Source organism: Bos indicus x Bos taurus, chromosome 13 (assembly GCF_003369695.1).
Source record: "Bos indicus x Bos taurus breed Angus x Brahman F1 hybrid chromosome 13, Bos_hybrid_MaternalHap_v2.0, whole genome shotgun sequence".
In the NCBI taxonomy this organism is placed as follows: Eukaryota; Metazoa; Chordata; class Mammalia; order Artiodactyla; family Bovidae; genus Bos; species Bos indicus x Bos taurus.
Genome location: NC_040088.1, coordinates 81,216,082 through 81,230,558, shown reverse-complemented (window position 1 = coordinate 81,230,558; position 14,477 = coordinate 81,216,082). Strand labels below are relative to the sequence as shown.

General features: G+C 42.3%; 1 protein-coding gene across 7 annotated transcripts in view; it reads left to right on the top strand.

Annotated features, from left to right (window-relative positions):
- Positions 1-14,477, top strand: part of PLCB4 (phospholipase C beta 4) — a 480,675-nt gene that overhangs the window by 309,034 nt on the left and 157,164 nt on the right. For all 7 annotated transcript variants that reach the window (XM_027560320.1, XM_027560321.1, XM_027560322.1 and 4 more), the window contains 3 exons: positions 8,784-8,864; positions 10,444-10,503; positions 11,945-12,088. In XM_027560320.1, the coding sequence (XP_027416121.1) occupies positions 8,784-8,864; positions 10,444-10,503; positions 11,945-12,088 (285 nt within the window). The remainder of the gene's footprint in view (positions 1-8,783; positions 8,865-10,443; positions 10,504-11,944; positions 12,089-14,477) is intronic.

Here is a 14,477-nt window from a genome sequence, read left to right as displayed (position 1 = left end):
AAAGGGCCCAGCTTCCTTTATCTCCCCAGCCACACTCGAGTCTGAAGAGGGATTTTCCTGACAAGGGAACTGGGGCTATCATTGCCTCAGTGTGATCACGGGTCTGCAGCCCCGGTTCTGGTCAGCAGGTGCCTGTGCGGCATTTACAGCTGCTGTACTGGAAGAAGAATGGAGATTGGGTGCCTTTGCTCACAGCAGGCCTGGCAGTCCTGTTAGTGGGAGGCGCAGAGAAATCTAAACGAGTGGGGTTTCAGTTCCTTTCAACCGACTGGCACAAACCCCTCAGATTTGTGCTCTCGTTTCCATGGATACTTTCAACCCATTTGGTCCAAGGATTTTCTGGTCACAGTACAAGCTTATTGTGGGTTTTGTTGGAAACCTTTTCATTAGCATCTGTCGGTGCTCCTTAAGTGTCTCACTAGAGAATTTCTATTCAGGCAGTTGATTCTCCTAACATCTGATATTTTTATCTATGAACTGTATGGGCACCTGGCAAATGATATTTTCCCCTTTTGCTTTTGTTTCTAGGGAGCCCAGAGCCAATGAGGCATCTTATTCACACTGTGTAGGACCTTTTAACAAAAATTTCTGAAAACTCATCTTTTATTTTGTCCTCATTTTGCAAGTTTGCTCTAGTTTTCTTCTCCTTGCCTGTGGTTCTTATCCCGTTTTGAAAAGAATCTCTTTGTAGGGGCATTCAGACAGTTCTCCTGTTCCAAAAGGGATTCCTAGGAGGTAACTCAAAACCATACCCAAGATGAGCTTCAGTTCAGTCGCTTAGTCTTCTCCAACTCTTTGAGACCCTATGAATCGCAGCACGCCAGGCCTCCCTGTCCATCACCAACTCCCGGAGTTCACTCAGACTCACGTCCATCGAGTCAGTGATGCCATCCAGCCATCTCATCCTCTGTCATCCCCTTCTCCTCCTGCCCCCAATCCCTCCCAGCATCAGAGTCTTTTCCAATGAGTCAACTCTTCGCATGAGGTGGCCAAAGTACTGGAGTTTCAGCTTTAGCATCATTCCTTCCAAAGAAATCCCAGGGCTGATCTCCTTCAGAATGGACTGGTTGGATCTCCTTGCAGTCCAAGGGACTCTCAAGAGTCTTCTCCAACACCACAGTTCAAAAGCATCAATTCTTCGGTGCTCAGCTTTCTTCACAATACAACTCTCACATACATACATGACCACTGGAGAAACCATAGCCTTGACTAGACGGACCTTTGTTGGCAAGGTAATGTCTCTGCTTTTCAATATTCTATCTAGGTTGGTCATGACTTTTCTTCCAAGGAGTAAGCTTCTTTTAATTTCATGCATGCAATCACCATCTGCAGTGATTTTGGAGCCCAAAAAAATAAAGTCTGACACTGTTTCCACTGTTTCCCCATCTATTTCCCATGAAGTGACAGGACCAGATGCCATGATCTTCGTTTTCTGAATGTTGAGTTTTAAGCCAACTTTTTCACTCTCCTCTTTCACCTTCATCAAGAGGCTTTTTAGTTCCTCTTCACTTTCTGCCATAAAGGTGGTGTCATCTGCATATCTGAGGTTATTGATATTTCTCTCAGCAATCTTGATTCCAGCTTGTGCTTCTTCTAGCCCAGTGTTTCTCATGATGTACTCTGCATAGAAGTTAAATAAGCAGGGTGACAATATGCAGTCTTGACATACTCCTTTTCCTATTTGGAACCAGTCTGTTGTTCCATGTCCAGTTCTAACTGTTGCTTCCTGACATGCATACAGATTTCTCAAGAGGCAGGTCAGGTGATCTGGTATTCTCATCTCTTTCAGAATTTTCCCCAGTTATTGTGATCCACACAGTCAAAGGCTTTGGCATAGTCAATAAAGCAGAAATAGATGTTTTTCTGGAACTCTCTTGCTTTTCCATGATCCAGCGGATGTTGGCAATTTGGTCTCTGGTTCCTCTGCCTTTTCTAAAACCCGCTTGAACATCTGGAAGTTCACTGTTCATGTATTGCTGAAGCCTGGCTTGGAGAAGTTTGAGCATTACCTTACTAGTTTGTGAGATGAGTGCAATTGTGTGGTAGTTTGAGCATTCTTTGGCATTGCCTTTCTTTGGGATTGGAATGAAAACTGATCTTTTCCAGTCCTGTGGCCCCTGCTGAGTTTTCCAAATTGCTAGCATATTGAGTGCAGCACTTTAACAGCATCATCTTTCAAGATTTGAAATAGCTCCACTAGAATTCCATCACCTCCACTAGCTTTGTTCGTAGTGATGCTTTGTAAGGACCACTTGACTTCACATTCCAGGATGTCTGGCTCTAGGTGAATGATCACACCATCGTGGTTTTCTTGGTCATGAAGATCTTTTTTGTACAGTTCTTCTGTGTATTCTTGCCACCTCTTCTTAATATCTTCTGCTTCTGTTAGGTCCATGCCATTTCTGTCCTTTATCGAGCCCATCTTTGCCTGAAATGTTCCCTTGGTATCTCTAATTTCTTGAAGAGATCTCTAGTCTTTCCTGTTCTGTTGTTTTCCTCTGTTTCTTTGCGTTGATCGCTGAGGAAGGCTTTCTTATCTCTTCTTGCTGTTCTTTGGAACTCTGCATTCAGATGTTTATATCTTTCCTTTTCTCCTTTGCTTTTTGCTTCTCTTCTTTTCACAGCAATTTGTAAGCCCTCCCCAGACAGCCATTTTGCTTTTTTGCATTTCTTTTCCATGGGGATGGCCTTAATCCCTGTCTCCTATACAATGTCATGAACCTCCGTCCATAGTTCATCAGGCACTGTATCTATCAGATCTAGTCCCTTAAATCCATTTCTTACTTCTACTGTATAATCATAAGGGATTTGATTTAGGTCAAACCTGAATGGTCTAGTGGTTTTCCCTACTTTCTTCAATTTCAGTCTGAATTTGGCAATAAGGAGTTCATGATCTGAGCCACAATCAGCTCCTGGTCTTGTTTTTGTTGACTGTATAGAGCTTCTCCATCTTTGGCTGCAAAGAATATAATCAATCTGATTTTGGTGTTGACCATCTGGTGATATCCATGTGTAGAGTCTTCTCTTGTGTTGTTGGAAGAGGGTGTTTGCTATGACCAGTGCGTTCTCTTGGCAAAACTCTATTATTGCCCTGCTTCATTGCGTATTCCAAGGCCAAATTTGCCTGTTACTCCAGGTGTTTCTTGACTTCCTACTTTTGCATTCCAGTCCCCTATAATGAAAAGGACATGTTTTTTGGGTGTTAGTTCTAGAAGGTCTTGTAGGTCTTCATAGAACCGTTCAACTTCAGCTTCTTCAGCGTTACTGGTTGGGGCCTAGGCTTGGATTACTGTGATATTGAATGGTTTGCCTTGGAAACGAACAGAGATCATTCTGTCGTTTCTGAGATTGCATCCAAGTACTGCATTTTGAACTGTTTTGTTGACCATGACGGCTACTCCATTTCTTCTGAGGGATTCCTACTCGCAGTAGTAGATATAATGGTCATCTGAGTTAAATTCACCCATTCCAGTCCATTTTAGTTCGCTGATTTCTAGAATGTCGACGTTCACTCTTGCCATCTCTTGTTTGACCACTTCCAATTTGCCTTGATTCATGGACCTGACATCCAGGTTCCTATGCAATATTGCTCTTTACAGCACTGGACCTTGCTTCCATCACCAGTCCCATCCACAACTGGGTATTCTTTTTGCTTTGGCTCCATCCCTTCATTCTTTCTGGAGTTATTTCTCCACTGATCTCCAGTAGCATATTGGGCACCTACTGACCTGGGGAGTTTCTCTTTCAGTATCCTATCATTTTGCCCTTTCATACTGTTCATGGGGTTCTCAAGGCAAGAATACTGAAGTGGTTTGCCATTCCCTTCTCCAGTGGACCACATTCTGTCAGACCTCTCCACCATGACCCATCCGTCTTGGGTGGCCTCACAGGCATGGCTTAGTTTCATTGAGTTAGACAAGGCTGTGGTCCTAGTGTGATTAGATTGACTAGTTTTCTGTGAATATGGTTTCAGCGTGTCTGCTCTCTGATGCCCTCTTGCAACACCTACCATCTTACTTGGGTTTCTCTTACCTTGGACGTGGGGTATCTCTTCACGGCTGTTCCAGCAAAGCGCAGCCGCTGCTCCTTACCTTGGACAAGGGGTATCTCCTCACCGCCGCGCCTTCTGACCTTGAACGTGAAATAGCTCCTCTAGAGGTATAGTAAGATGGTAAGATGAGCTTACCATACCTCTAAGATGAGCTTGTATGAATTAGATAAAGCTTCTGCTTTTCCAGGCAGGCAGCCTAAGCATTAGTGGCCTTACGTTTGTCTGTCTGTTCATGGGAGCCCTCCAGAGAGTCACCCTTATGGGGGCCGGGTGCAACCCCCTCAACTTGAGTGACTTCTTGTTTACATTTTATATATTGGCCTACTGTGAAGTATCTTTGAAAAAAAATAATTCATTTAAATTTTTGGTGTATGAATTTACTTTCAGTGTGTCTTTGATGTGCTAGCTGCTTGAAGGACAAAGGTGAACAAGAAAGTTTCAAGGACTCTACCCTTGTAGAGGTTAAACTCTGGTGTAGGAACCAAGCCATGAATCAATAAACAAAGAAATGAAATAATTGCAGACTGTGTTAGTTTCAAGCAAAGAAATAATCAAGATGCTATCTTAGAAAACAAAATGAGAGACCTATTAGGGAGGTCAAGGAAATATCCCCTCTGAAGAGGGAAGAGTTAAAATGCGGCCTGTAGGATGAATAGAAGCTAAAGACAGTAGGAAGAGACTTCTAGGAAGGAGGAACAGCCAATGCAAAGGCCCTGAGGCTAGAAGAGCTTAAGAAGTACTCTTAAGGAAAAGAGTACTGATAGGTGTAGTGAACAAGAAGGAAAACAAAGACAGAAAATGATGTGTGATCAGGTCTCTAAGACCCAGATTACACAGGACCTTTTAGCCCATGCTGCTGCTGCTGCTAAGTCGCTTCAGTCGTGCCCGACTCTTTGCAACCCCATGGACAGTAGCCTGCACCAGGCTCCTCAGTCCATGGGATTTTCCAGGCAAGAGTACTGGAATGGGTTGCCATTTCCTTCTCCAAGATATCTTCCTGACCCAGGGATCGAACCCAGGTCTCCCACATTGTAGACAGACACTTACCGTCTGAGCCACCAGGGAATTCACCCTAAATATGATAGGGATCTATTAAATGGCTTCACTATTTGAAGAATCAGTCTGCCTGCTGTGAAGGAAAGAGTAGAAATGAGTTGATCAATCTATGAAAAAGATGGTGATGCTCTGGACCAAGGTGGTGGTGGTGGTGGTAGAGATGGATGCTATGAAAATGGACTTGTTAATGGAAAGTCAAGGATGATTGTAGTTTCAGTAAATCAGGACACTAGTGACAAGTATTGAGCCCAGAATGTCTTGTGATGGAAAGGCTTGGGGAAAAAGGGTGAGGAATAAAGAATTTGGTTATGGATGATTTAATTTAGAGACATTCATGTGAAGAAGTCAAGAAGAGAGTTAGATGTCTGAACTGAGAACCCAGAGAGGACAGGGCTGCTACTATAAATTTGGGAGTCATCAGGAAGTAGATAGTGTTAAAGCTTTAGCATTAAAGGAGGTCTCAGAACATAGATAACAATCCCCAGAGCCAACTTCTGTGGTTCATGTAAGAAGTTGTAATGTTGAACATGTAGAAGAGCAAATCAAAGTGTGCCCTGCGTATGGCAATGTGAAAGTGAGTCACGGTGAACCCGGCAGAAATATGTTAGCAAGTGGGAGGAATAGAAGGCAGATGGAATTGGTCAGAGATGGTATGGAAGAGAAAGAGTAGAGACAGTGGCTGGAGACAAACTCTTCAAGATACTGTGCCCTTAAAATGGATCAGAGACGTGAGGGAGTAAGTGAAGGAGTAGGTGGGGATGGCTGGGACTTATTTGTGTGCTGATAGGAATGACCTCATAGAGAGAAAAACTGATGTATATTGGATGACGATACATAGAAAACTGAAATCCTTGTGTAGGTGAAAGAGGATGAAATCTGGAGCAGAAGTGGAGGGATTGACTTTTGATGGGTGAAAGCATACGTTATTAGGAGGAAGGATGGAGAAAGTTCTCATCTGATAAGTTTCCTTTATTTAATCAATGAAGCTCAGTAATTGGCTAGGAGTAAAGGAGTTTGAGAAGCACTGAGATAATCCTTTTGAAGGGTGGGGAACTTTAAAAGAAAGAATTATAAGGTTGAAAGTCATGTGGACTATCCATTTGAAGTGTATAATCTTGAATTTAAACCAAAGCCAGACAATCTAGTTTTGTAATTTTCTCCATCAAATTTAGTGATTAAAAAATGGACAGGATGGACTTAGTTGTTTGGCCATGAAAATGGAAAATGAGACATAGAAGTTGAAGTGTCTGTGAGGAAGTGATGTAATGTTGGATCACGGAAATAAACTAGACAAGGATGGAAGTAAAAGCAAGGGAAGCCTGGTGGTTAGCGAGAGGTGGGCAGGATTAACAAGCAGGAAGTTGTAGGTACTCGGATTAATATAGCAGAGTGAAGACTATAGAGCTAGGGGTTAAAAGCATCAGATGATCCAAGAATGGGATGTTAGGAATCCAAATTCCCAGGTAGTAATGGTAAAGTCAGAGGGTACTAAGTAACTGAGAGAGGAAGAAAGAAAAAACTTTGCCATTAAGGAGGCCAAGGAACTGTAAGTTCCACCTGAAAAAAAGCTGGAAAATCATTCTTATTTGTCATGTATATTTCCTAGGTCATTCCAAATCCCTATTTGGAATTGAATTGGATGCACATAAATAAATAATGATGGTAGCTGATTCATTGTAGGTCTACTCTGTAAACACCATTTTAGGTCATACTTTTGAACACTGAAATTCTTTATTACCATTAAGATATTGCTTGGAAAGTATTCTACAATGTGTTCATTCTCATAGTTTGATTATTCTCATTTCTCAATCAGTAATGATTCAAGACCTTTGGGTTACATTTAATACCATTTTGTATGGTGTACCCCACCCTTCGATCTAGCCTTATTTATGTGTCTAGTCTCATCTCCATCATCCCCTTAAGGTGGACCTACCGCATGACCTCCTCCGAAGCCCCTACTGTCAGCAGTCCTGCATGCGTGCCACGCTGCTTCACCTGGATAGCTGCTGCTCATCCTCTAAGACCCATCTAAAGTGTCCACTTCGGGGTCAAACCTTTCCTAAAAAGCTGAACCATCCAGAAATGCACTTCTGTGGGTCGAAAACATTGCATATTGACAAATTCACATTGTTAATAATTTGCTGCCACAAATGTAAACTTGAACCAGGGGTAAAGGATGGTTAGCTACTACTTGCTGAACTATGTAACAGTGTGACTCACATTCATGGTAAAATGTGAAAGTGCTTTGCATTTATCACCTCATTTCATTGCCTAAAAGGTAGATGTAAATATTTCCTTCTGTTAGGTAAGGATTCAGAGACTTAGCGTCTTTGTTTGAGAAAGTAAATAAGTGGCAGAATTGGATTTTTATTCCATAAACAAAGGTCACATAATGCCCTTCCTTCATCTTATTCATCGCGGTGACTGCTTGCACGTGATAATTCTTCACCTGTCAGAAAACTACACAAATTTTTGTTCAGGGGCCCTGGGACTCTAAAATGTGACATTGACATTGGATTTACCTTGATAAATGTTGCTACTTCCTTGAAATTTAGAAAAATAAGTTTTGAATTGGGAGTCTGGACTATGCTTAAAATCTTAATCCAGTGATTGCTCTCTATTTGTTTGAAGTCACACACCGTTCCTGTTTGCCAAGCAGCTCCTATAGCAGTGTTATAATTATCTAGGAGGATAAGTTCTTTAGGTCACGAGAACTGGATCTGTTGACGTGTGAGTGCCAAGTCTTGGTGTAAGGCAGGCAGAGGGCAGAGGGCATCTGGGTTCATTTCCTGGGGGCCCTTTAGCTTTCATTGACATAGGACTTGCCTGGAGTTTTTAAGAACAATGGTGCTTTCTTGCTAGACCAGGAATCCTTTGGGAAATACAACTTAGCTGCTATGGGGCCCCTGCATTTGGCTAACATTCCATCTTGATCTGATCCTGATGCCCACAGCAGTGGTTCTTAGATTTTTACTGTGTATTAGAATCACCTGGAGGGCTTGCTGGAACACAGATTTCTGGTTCCCACCCCAGAGACTCTGATTCAGTCTGTCTGGCCTGGAGCCCTAGATTCTGCCAATGCAGTCAATCTCCCAAGTGAGGTTGATGCTGCTGCTCCCATGACTACACTTGAGTAGCTCAAACTCTTGCTTAAGTCCCAGTTTATGGAACACCCAGTGAGATTGGATATATAAGCAGAAACCTCAGGAGTTATGTGAGTAATCCTCTGACTGCTGAATTCTGTAGACAAAAAAAAAAAAAAAAAAAAATCAGTGATTAAAAAAAAAATTATCTCCTGATTTTTGATTTATGTTAGAGACCAGCAACAATTCCTCTTGTGTGGAGTGAGACCAGTTGGCTGAAACCTGGGAATCCTTTCCAGGAGCTCTTTTTCCTGAAATCTTAGAGAAAACTTCCCTATGTACCTTCAGAACATTAGTGTGTTTTGTTCTTAAAACTGCCTTAAAGGAAGATGCTATATAAAATTGATCAGTCTTTCAATGCAAAAGTGAATGCAAGAAATTTTCAAAATGAAAATGTTACATAATATAATGAGAAATGTGGTCATTAGATTCAGGATGCATTTATCTTTTGTTTAGATGCTAAAAGATATTTGCATTTTTATTAGATTCAAAATGGTGTGAGTCATGCAGATCAACACATTTCTTTTTCACAGGAATCCTTTGTGTTTGAACCCAACTGCCTCTTCAAAGTAGATGAATTTGGCTTCTTTCTGACCTGGAGAAGTGAAGGCAAGGTATGGCACAAAAACAAGTTGCTCCTTCTTGCTCTCAGGGTGAAGGCATTTCATTTCTCCACAAGTGACGGAAAGCCCCTTGTGGGTACGGACCCTACACTTACTCATTCATTCAAGACTTTTTAAAATGTGCTTCCATGTGCCCAGGCATTGGGGACATAGTAATGGTCAAGGATGTGATCCTTATAGATTCCAGCCTAGAATCAGGGTCGGGCATCCAAAAGAAAGAAAGAAAGTTACAAGACATTGAGAGTTGCGAAAGAGAAGGTCAGGTTACAAGAGCTTAAAAGCAGGCAAGTCTGATTTAAATCTTGGGAGCTAAAAAGATTTCCCAGAAGAGAGGTATTCAAGCTGAAGTCTCAGAGGTGCATTTAAGGGCACTTTCCAGGACTTAACACATGGCACAGCGTTCACATTTTGTGAACCTTTGAGCTGAATTTCTGAAGAGTAGAATCAGAGTTTAAGTTAGTATAGTCCCACTAATATTTCATATACACACATATATTTAATTATATACATGGCTGCTGCTGCTGCTAAGTCGCTTCAGTCGTTTCCGACTCTGTGCGACCCCATAGATGGCAGCCCACCAGGCTCCCTGGGATTCTCAAGGCAAGAACACTGGAGTGGCTTGCCATTTCCTTCTCCAATGCATGAAAGTGAAAAGTGAAAGTGAAGTCGTTCAGTCATGTCCGACTCTTTGCGACCCCATGGACTGTAGCCCACCAGGCTCCTGCATCCATGGGATTTTCCAGGCAAGAGTACTGGAGTAGGGTGCCATTGCCTTCTCCGAATATACATGGCAGTAATCACAATATTAAATATATAAAAGTAACATTTTGCACTTATTCAGAGTTGCATTCTACATATATATGTGTGTATATATATATACATATGGAATGGAATGTTTGGGGTCTCTGCGACCAGGCAGGATGCTATGGGGCCTTCCCAGAACAGACCCCTCCCCCATATCCGCCTCTTTAGCTCCTCTCTGAAGTCCCTTGATCGTATCTGATGCACATTTCCTGAGTTATTTCACAGATCCTAAACCCCCCACCCAATGGAAGCATTTAATTGCTTGATGACCATAAGGACATAGCCTCCTGGAGCCTCAGGATTAATAATGTCCACCCCTGTGAACCATGTTATCTCACCATCAACCAGTCAGAGAACTGTGCACTAGCTGATCGTATACCCTGCAATATCCCTGCCTCAGCTGCCCTTTGAAGTTGTTTTGCTGAAACCCTTTGCTTTGGGGAGTTGAGGGTTTTAGAGCGAGAGCCACCCGTTCTCCCTGCCTAGAGCCTTACAGTAAACCCTGCACTTTCCTTCACCACAACTCAGTGTCAGTGTATTGGTTTTACTTCACGCAAATGAATGGACCAAAGTTTGGTTGGAAAATATCTTGACTATTTTTGATTGTTGAAAATTATTATTGTTGTTATTACTTGTTTTTAATCCTGCTTCTGCCTCACTTGAATCAGCATTGCTTTCATCATCACAAACATTTGCAAATCACCTGTCTGTGCTGTAGGTCTGGCAGAATTTAGACTCACTGCTGTGTTATGTGCTCTCTTTGCAGGAAGGCCAAGTGCTAGAATGCTCCCTCATCAACAGTGTTCGGCTGGGAGCCACACCGAAGGTACCCACGCTTGGTGTCTGTTGTTCTTTGGACACAGACTGTTGTGTAACCCCTTTGTTGTTGTTTAGTCACTCATTCGTGTCACCTCTTGTGACCCCAAGGACTGTAGCCTAGCAGGCTACTCTTCCATGGGATTTCCCAGGCAAGAGTACTGCAGCGGGTTGCATTTCCTTCTCCAGGGGATCTTCCTGATCTGGGGTCAAAACCTTGTCTCCTGCCTTGCAGGCATATTCCTTACCACTGAGCCACCGGGGAGGCCCATTACTGCCCCCAAATGAAGAACAGATACAGTTTAGAAATCTCATCTGTAATGGTTGGGTGATTTAGGTTGCATTGGGTTTAATTAGAAATTGTTATTAACCTCTGAAAATTATGACCCTTGTGTGATATGAGCATCGAAGTAAACTGTTCCCTTAACTCAGAAATTAATCTGGTAAGCACCCCTTCCCCCTGTCCCCACCTTCTTTTTCAGCAAACAGTGAGTCACTTCTGGTCCATGGCTGATGTGGAAATTTAGATGACTCGGGTAGTTCCATGTCTGTGCACCTGTGCACGCAGACCCTGGCTCACCTTGAAGGCTCAATTTGCCTCTGAGAAAAGAGAATGACAGAGCACATAAATAAGCCTCTTCACAGTGATTGATTTGTTTGAATGAGAAGCTATTTGTGCTAGGAATTTAAAAGATGGTTTTTCCCCTAGAATATTCCAGCACGGCATGTATTCCCTTTTCCATAATAGTCTTGCAGGTTTGCAGGTGTTTAGATGTTCAAAACAAAATTATAATTGTTCCTCACTTTGTTTTTGGTTTCTGTTAGTGACGCTCTTTAATGTTAGTTTAAAATCTCTGTATAACTACCTTGGCATTTCCGCTTGAGTTCTTTCAGAGGACAAAGCCGCTATTTTATCTGCTAATTAGGGCAAACTTATACAGTTTTCATTCCAAATGAGGAGGCCAGGACTCCTGGAGATGCACGTGTTCATTCTTTGTGTCCAGGCTATTTGAAAGACTCAATCTCACTTTAAACAACTTGAGGTTGCTGACTGTGGCAGTGCCCTGCATGTGTGTACATGAATCCCCCGCGACTGTTCTCTGTGAGAAACCCCTTGGACCTTTGCAGACAGTCAGGTCTCAGGCACAGCCTTTGAGTCCTGTTGCCATAGTTCACGTCCTCGATAGCTACAGCCCTCAATTGAAAGGAGGACCCTGCCTCCCCACCTTCTAAATCAATAACTGTATAATACCTTTCTTACCAGGTGAGATCCAGTAATGTGTAGTGTGATAGATTTTACCTATATGAGTTTTAGAATGACACTAGATATCTGGACATTTTTAGATAGAATGAAGAATTTGCTTTACTGGATGTTTTTACATCAAATGTAGTTTCTTTTTCTATGCTCTGTGATCTAATGTACTTTTTTCCCTATCTGTCTACCTCTATAGGATCCCAAAATTTTGGCTGCTCTTGAAGCTCTTGGCAAATCAGAAAATGATCTGGAAGGGCGGATAGTTTGCGTCTGCAGTGGTGCAGATCTGGTGAACATCAGTTTCACGTACATGGTGGCTGAAAATCCAGAAATAACTAAGGTATCCTCCGTGACACAGCCTCCTTCCATTCCCATATGGACATGTGTGGTGCACATAATTTTTCATGTATAATGTCATTTTGATATATATTTTGAATTGTATAATTTAATTTAAATTTTAAAGAAAGTTTCCACTGCTTGTTAGAATGTTGCCCTAAAAAATTCAGCAAGCACAATACCCTTTCAGCGTGTCACTCACGAATACCAGCAGCCTAAACACTGACTGTGATATGTTATACGAACCTCTCTAACCAGAATGTACACAAGAATCATCTGGGATTTAGTAAAAATGCAGATTCTGATTCAGTAGGTCTGAGGTGAGGACACATTCTCCCTTTCTAACAAGCTCGCAGTTGATGCTGATGCTACTGGTCTGAGAACCACAGTTTGACTAGCAAAGAGTTAGATCAGCACTACCCAGCTGAAATATAATGCAAGCCACAGATGTAGTTTAATTTTTCCTGGTAGCCAGAGGTAAAATTAATTTCATTATTTTATATTCCACATAGAAGTGATACCATATGGCATTTACCTTTCCCTGCCTGGCTTACTTCACTTAGTGTGATCCTCTCTTAAGCCCATCCATGTTGCTGCAAATGGCCTTATTTCATTCTTTTTTACGGCTGAGTCGTAGTCCGTTGTATGAATGTACCACATCGTCTTTATCCATTCCTCTGTCAACGGGCGTTTAGATTGGTTCCATGTCTTGGCTGTTGTAAGCAATGTTGCTCTGAACACAGGGATGCATGTATCTTTTTAAATTCTGGTATGTCATTTTGTAACCCAATATGTCATTTTAGTAGGAAATCAATATATAATCAATTAACATATTTTACATTCTTCTGTTCATACAAAGTTGTCAAAATATAATACGCATTTTCAGTTCAGATGAACTGCATCTCAGTTGCTGCATATGGGTGTGGCTACCCTGTTAGTGCACGTCTAGATAATTCGTACCCACCCTGCCTGTAAGCTATGAAAGTGTTGGGTTATGATCCATCTTAGTACCATAAGCAGCCTACCATTGCCCTGGCAAGTGAGTCTTAAAGAAATATTTTCCAAAGTAGAAAGCCTCGAATGTCATTCACTCTCCTGCACGTTGTCTGTCTTCAGGCAGTATTACCTGTAGATAGAGCACCATTATCTTTGCGTAAAATGTGTGAAGAGGCCTGGGCCTCTGCTCTTCCATGGCAGAGATCTGGGTTTGGGAGACTGGGAGGTGGGCATTTTATTTTCCCATTGATCCTGCAAGTAGAAGCTCAGTACAGGGTTGAATGAGAAAGGTCATCATTAGAAATATTGAACTTTAGAGCCCTCAGGGAATATCCAGGTAAGATTATTTGATGAAACTGAGATGAGAAGACTTTACCCTGGACCCAGAATCAAGGGGTGCAGAATTGAGTTCTACAGATACTGAGACCTTCAAGACTCACCCTCACAGATACTGAGACTGTCAAGACTCTTTCACCCTCACTCACAAAGTGTGGTCCACTTTCTAGCTGCACACACTCAGTGGGAACTCCCTGCACATTAGAATCTTAGGCCCACATAGACCTACAGATCCAGAATCTTCATTACTAACAAGCTCCTCTGCACCCCTCTGCCTGCCCAGTGACTCATATGTGCAGTAAAGTTTGAGAAGCTCCCAACTGTGGCTCTGGGTCCAGGCAGGAATGGATGTTTCATATGACATGAGAGCCTTTGCTTCTGTACTTGCATGGCTTGGTTGGTTTTATGCTGCTTTTCCAGATCACCTCGCTTTGGGAGAACAGATGTTGCTTTCAATATTGTTCTTTCATTACGGTGCTCAGATCAACACCCATTTGGATGGTTTCTTGAACCCTGCTGATCTAAACAAGCACTGTTTCTAGTGCACGCTAATGTTATTTGCTACAAAGGTCTTTCTGGTTGCTATTTGCCATAGCAACATTCAAACCCAGAAGTCCATGCTGATCACCCAGAAAGAGAAAGACTTGTTAACCAGACAGATATTTAGATGCTTGAAATTTTGCAAAATGACAGTTCTGTAGACCTGTGTCATGTCTTTTGTCAACTTGTCGTATTACAAGAAACCCTATGACTCATATGACCTTAAGAATCTGGGATAGGGAACAAGTTGCCTGGCCGCACATCCTGCCTCTTCCTCTTCCCAGTTGAGTGACCAAGACACGAGAGTGGCCTCGCTGAACCTCACCTGCTTCATCTCAGAATGGAACAGCATCACAGTGCCTGCTCGTAGGATTGCTATGTAGGTTACAAGATGCGTTACGTGGAAAGTGCCTGTGCCTTTCTCATCGAAAGCCCCCAGTGTACATTCACTGTTCAGATCACAGAGTCCTAGAATTTCAGAGCTGGAGGTGGAACTGAGACACTGCATTTTTCAGATGTAG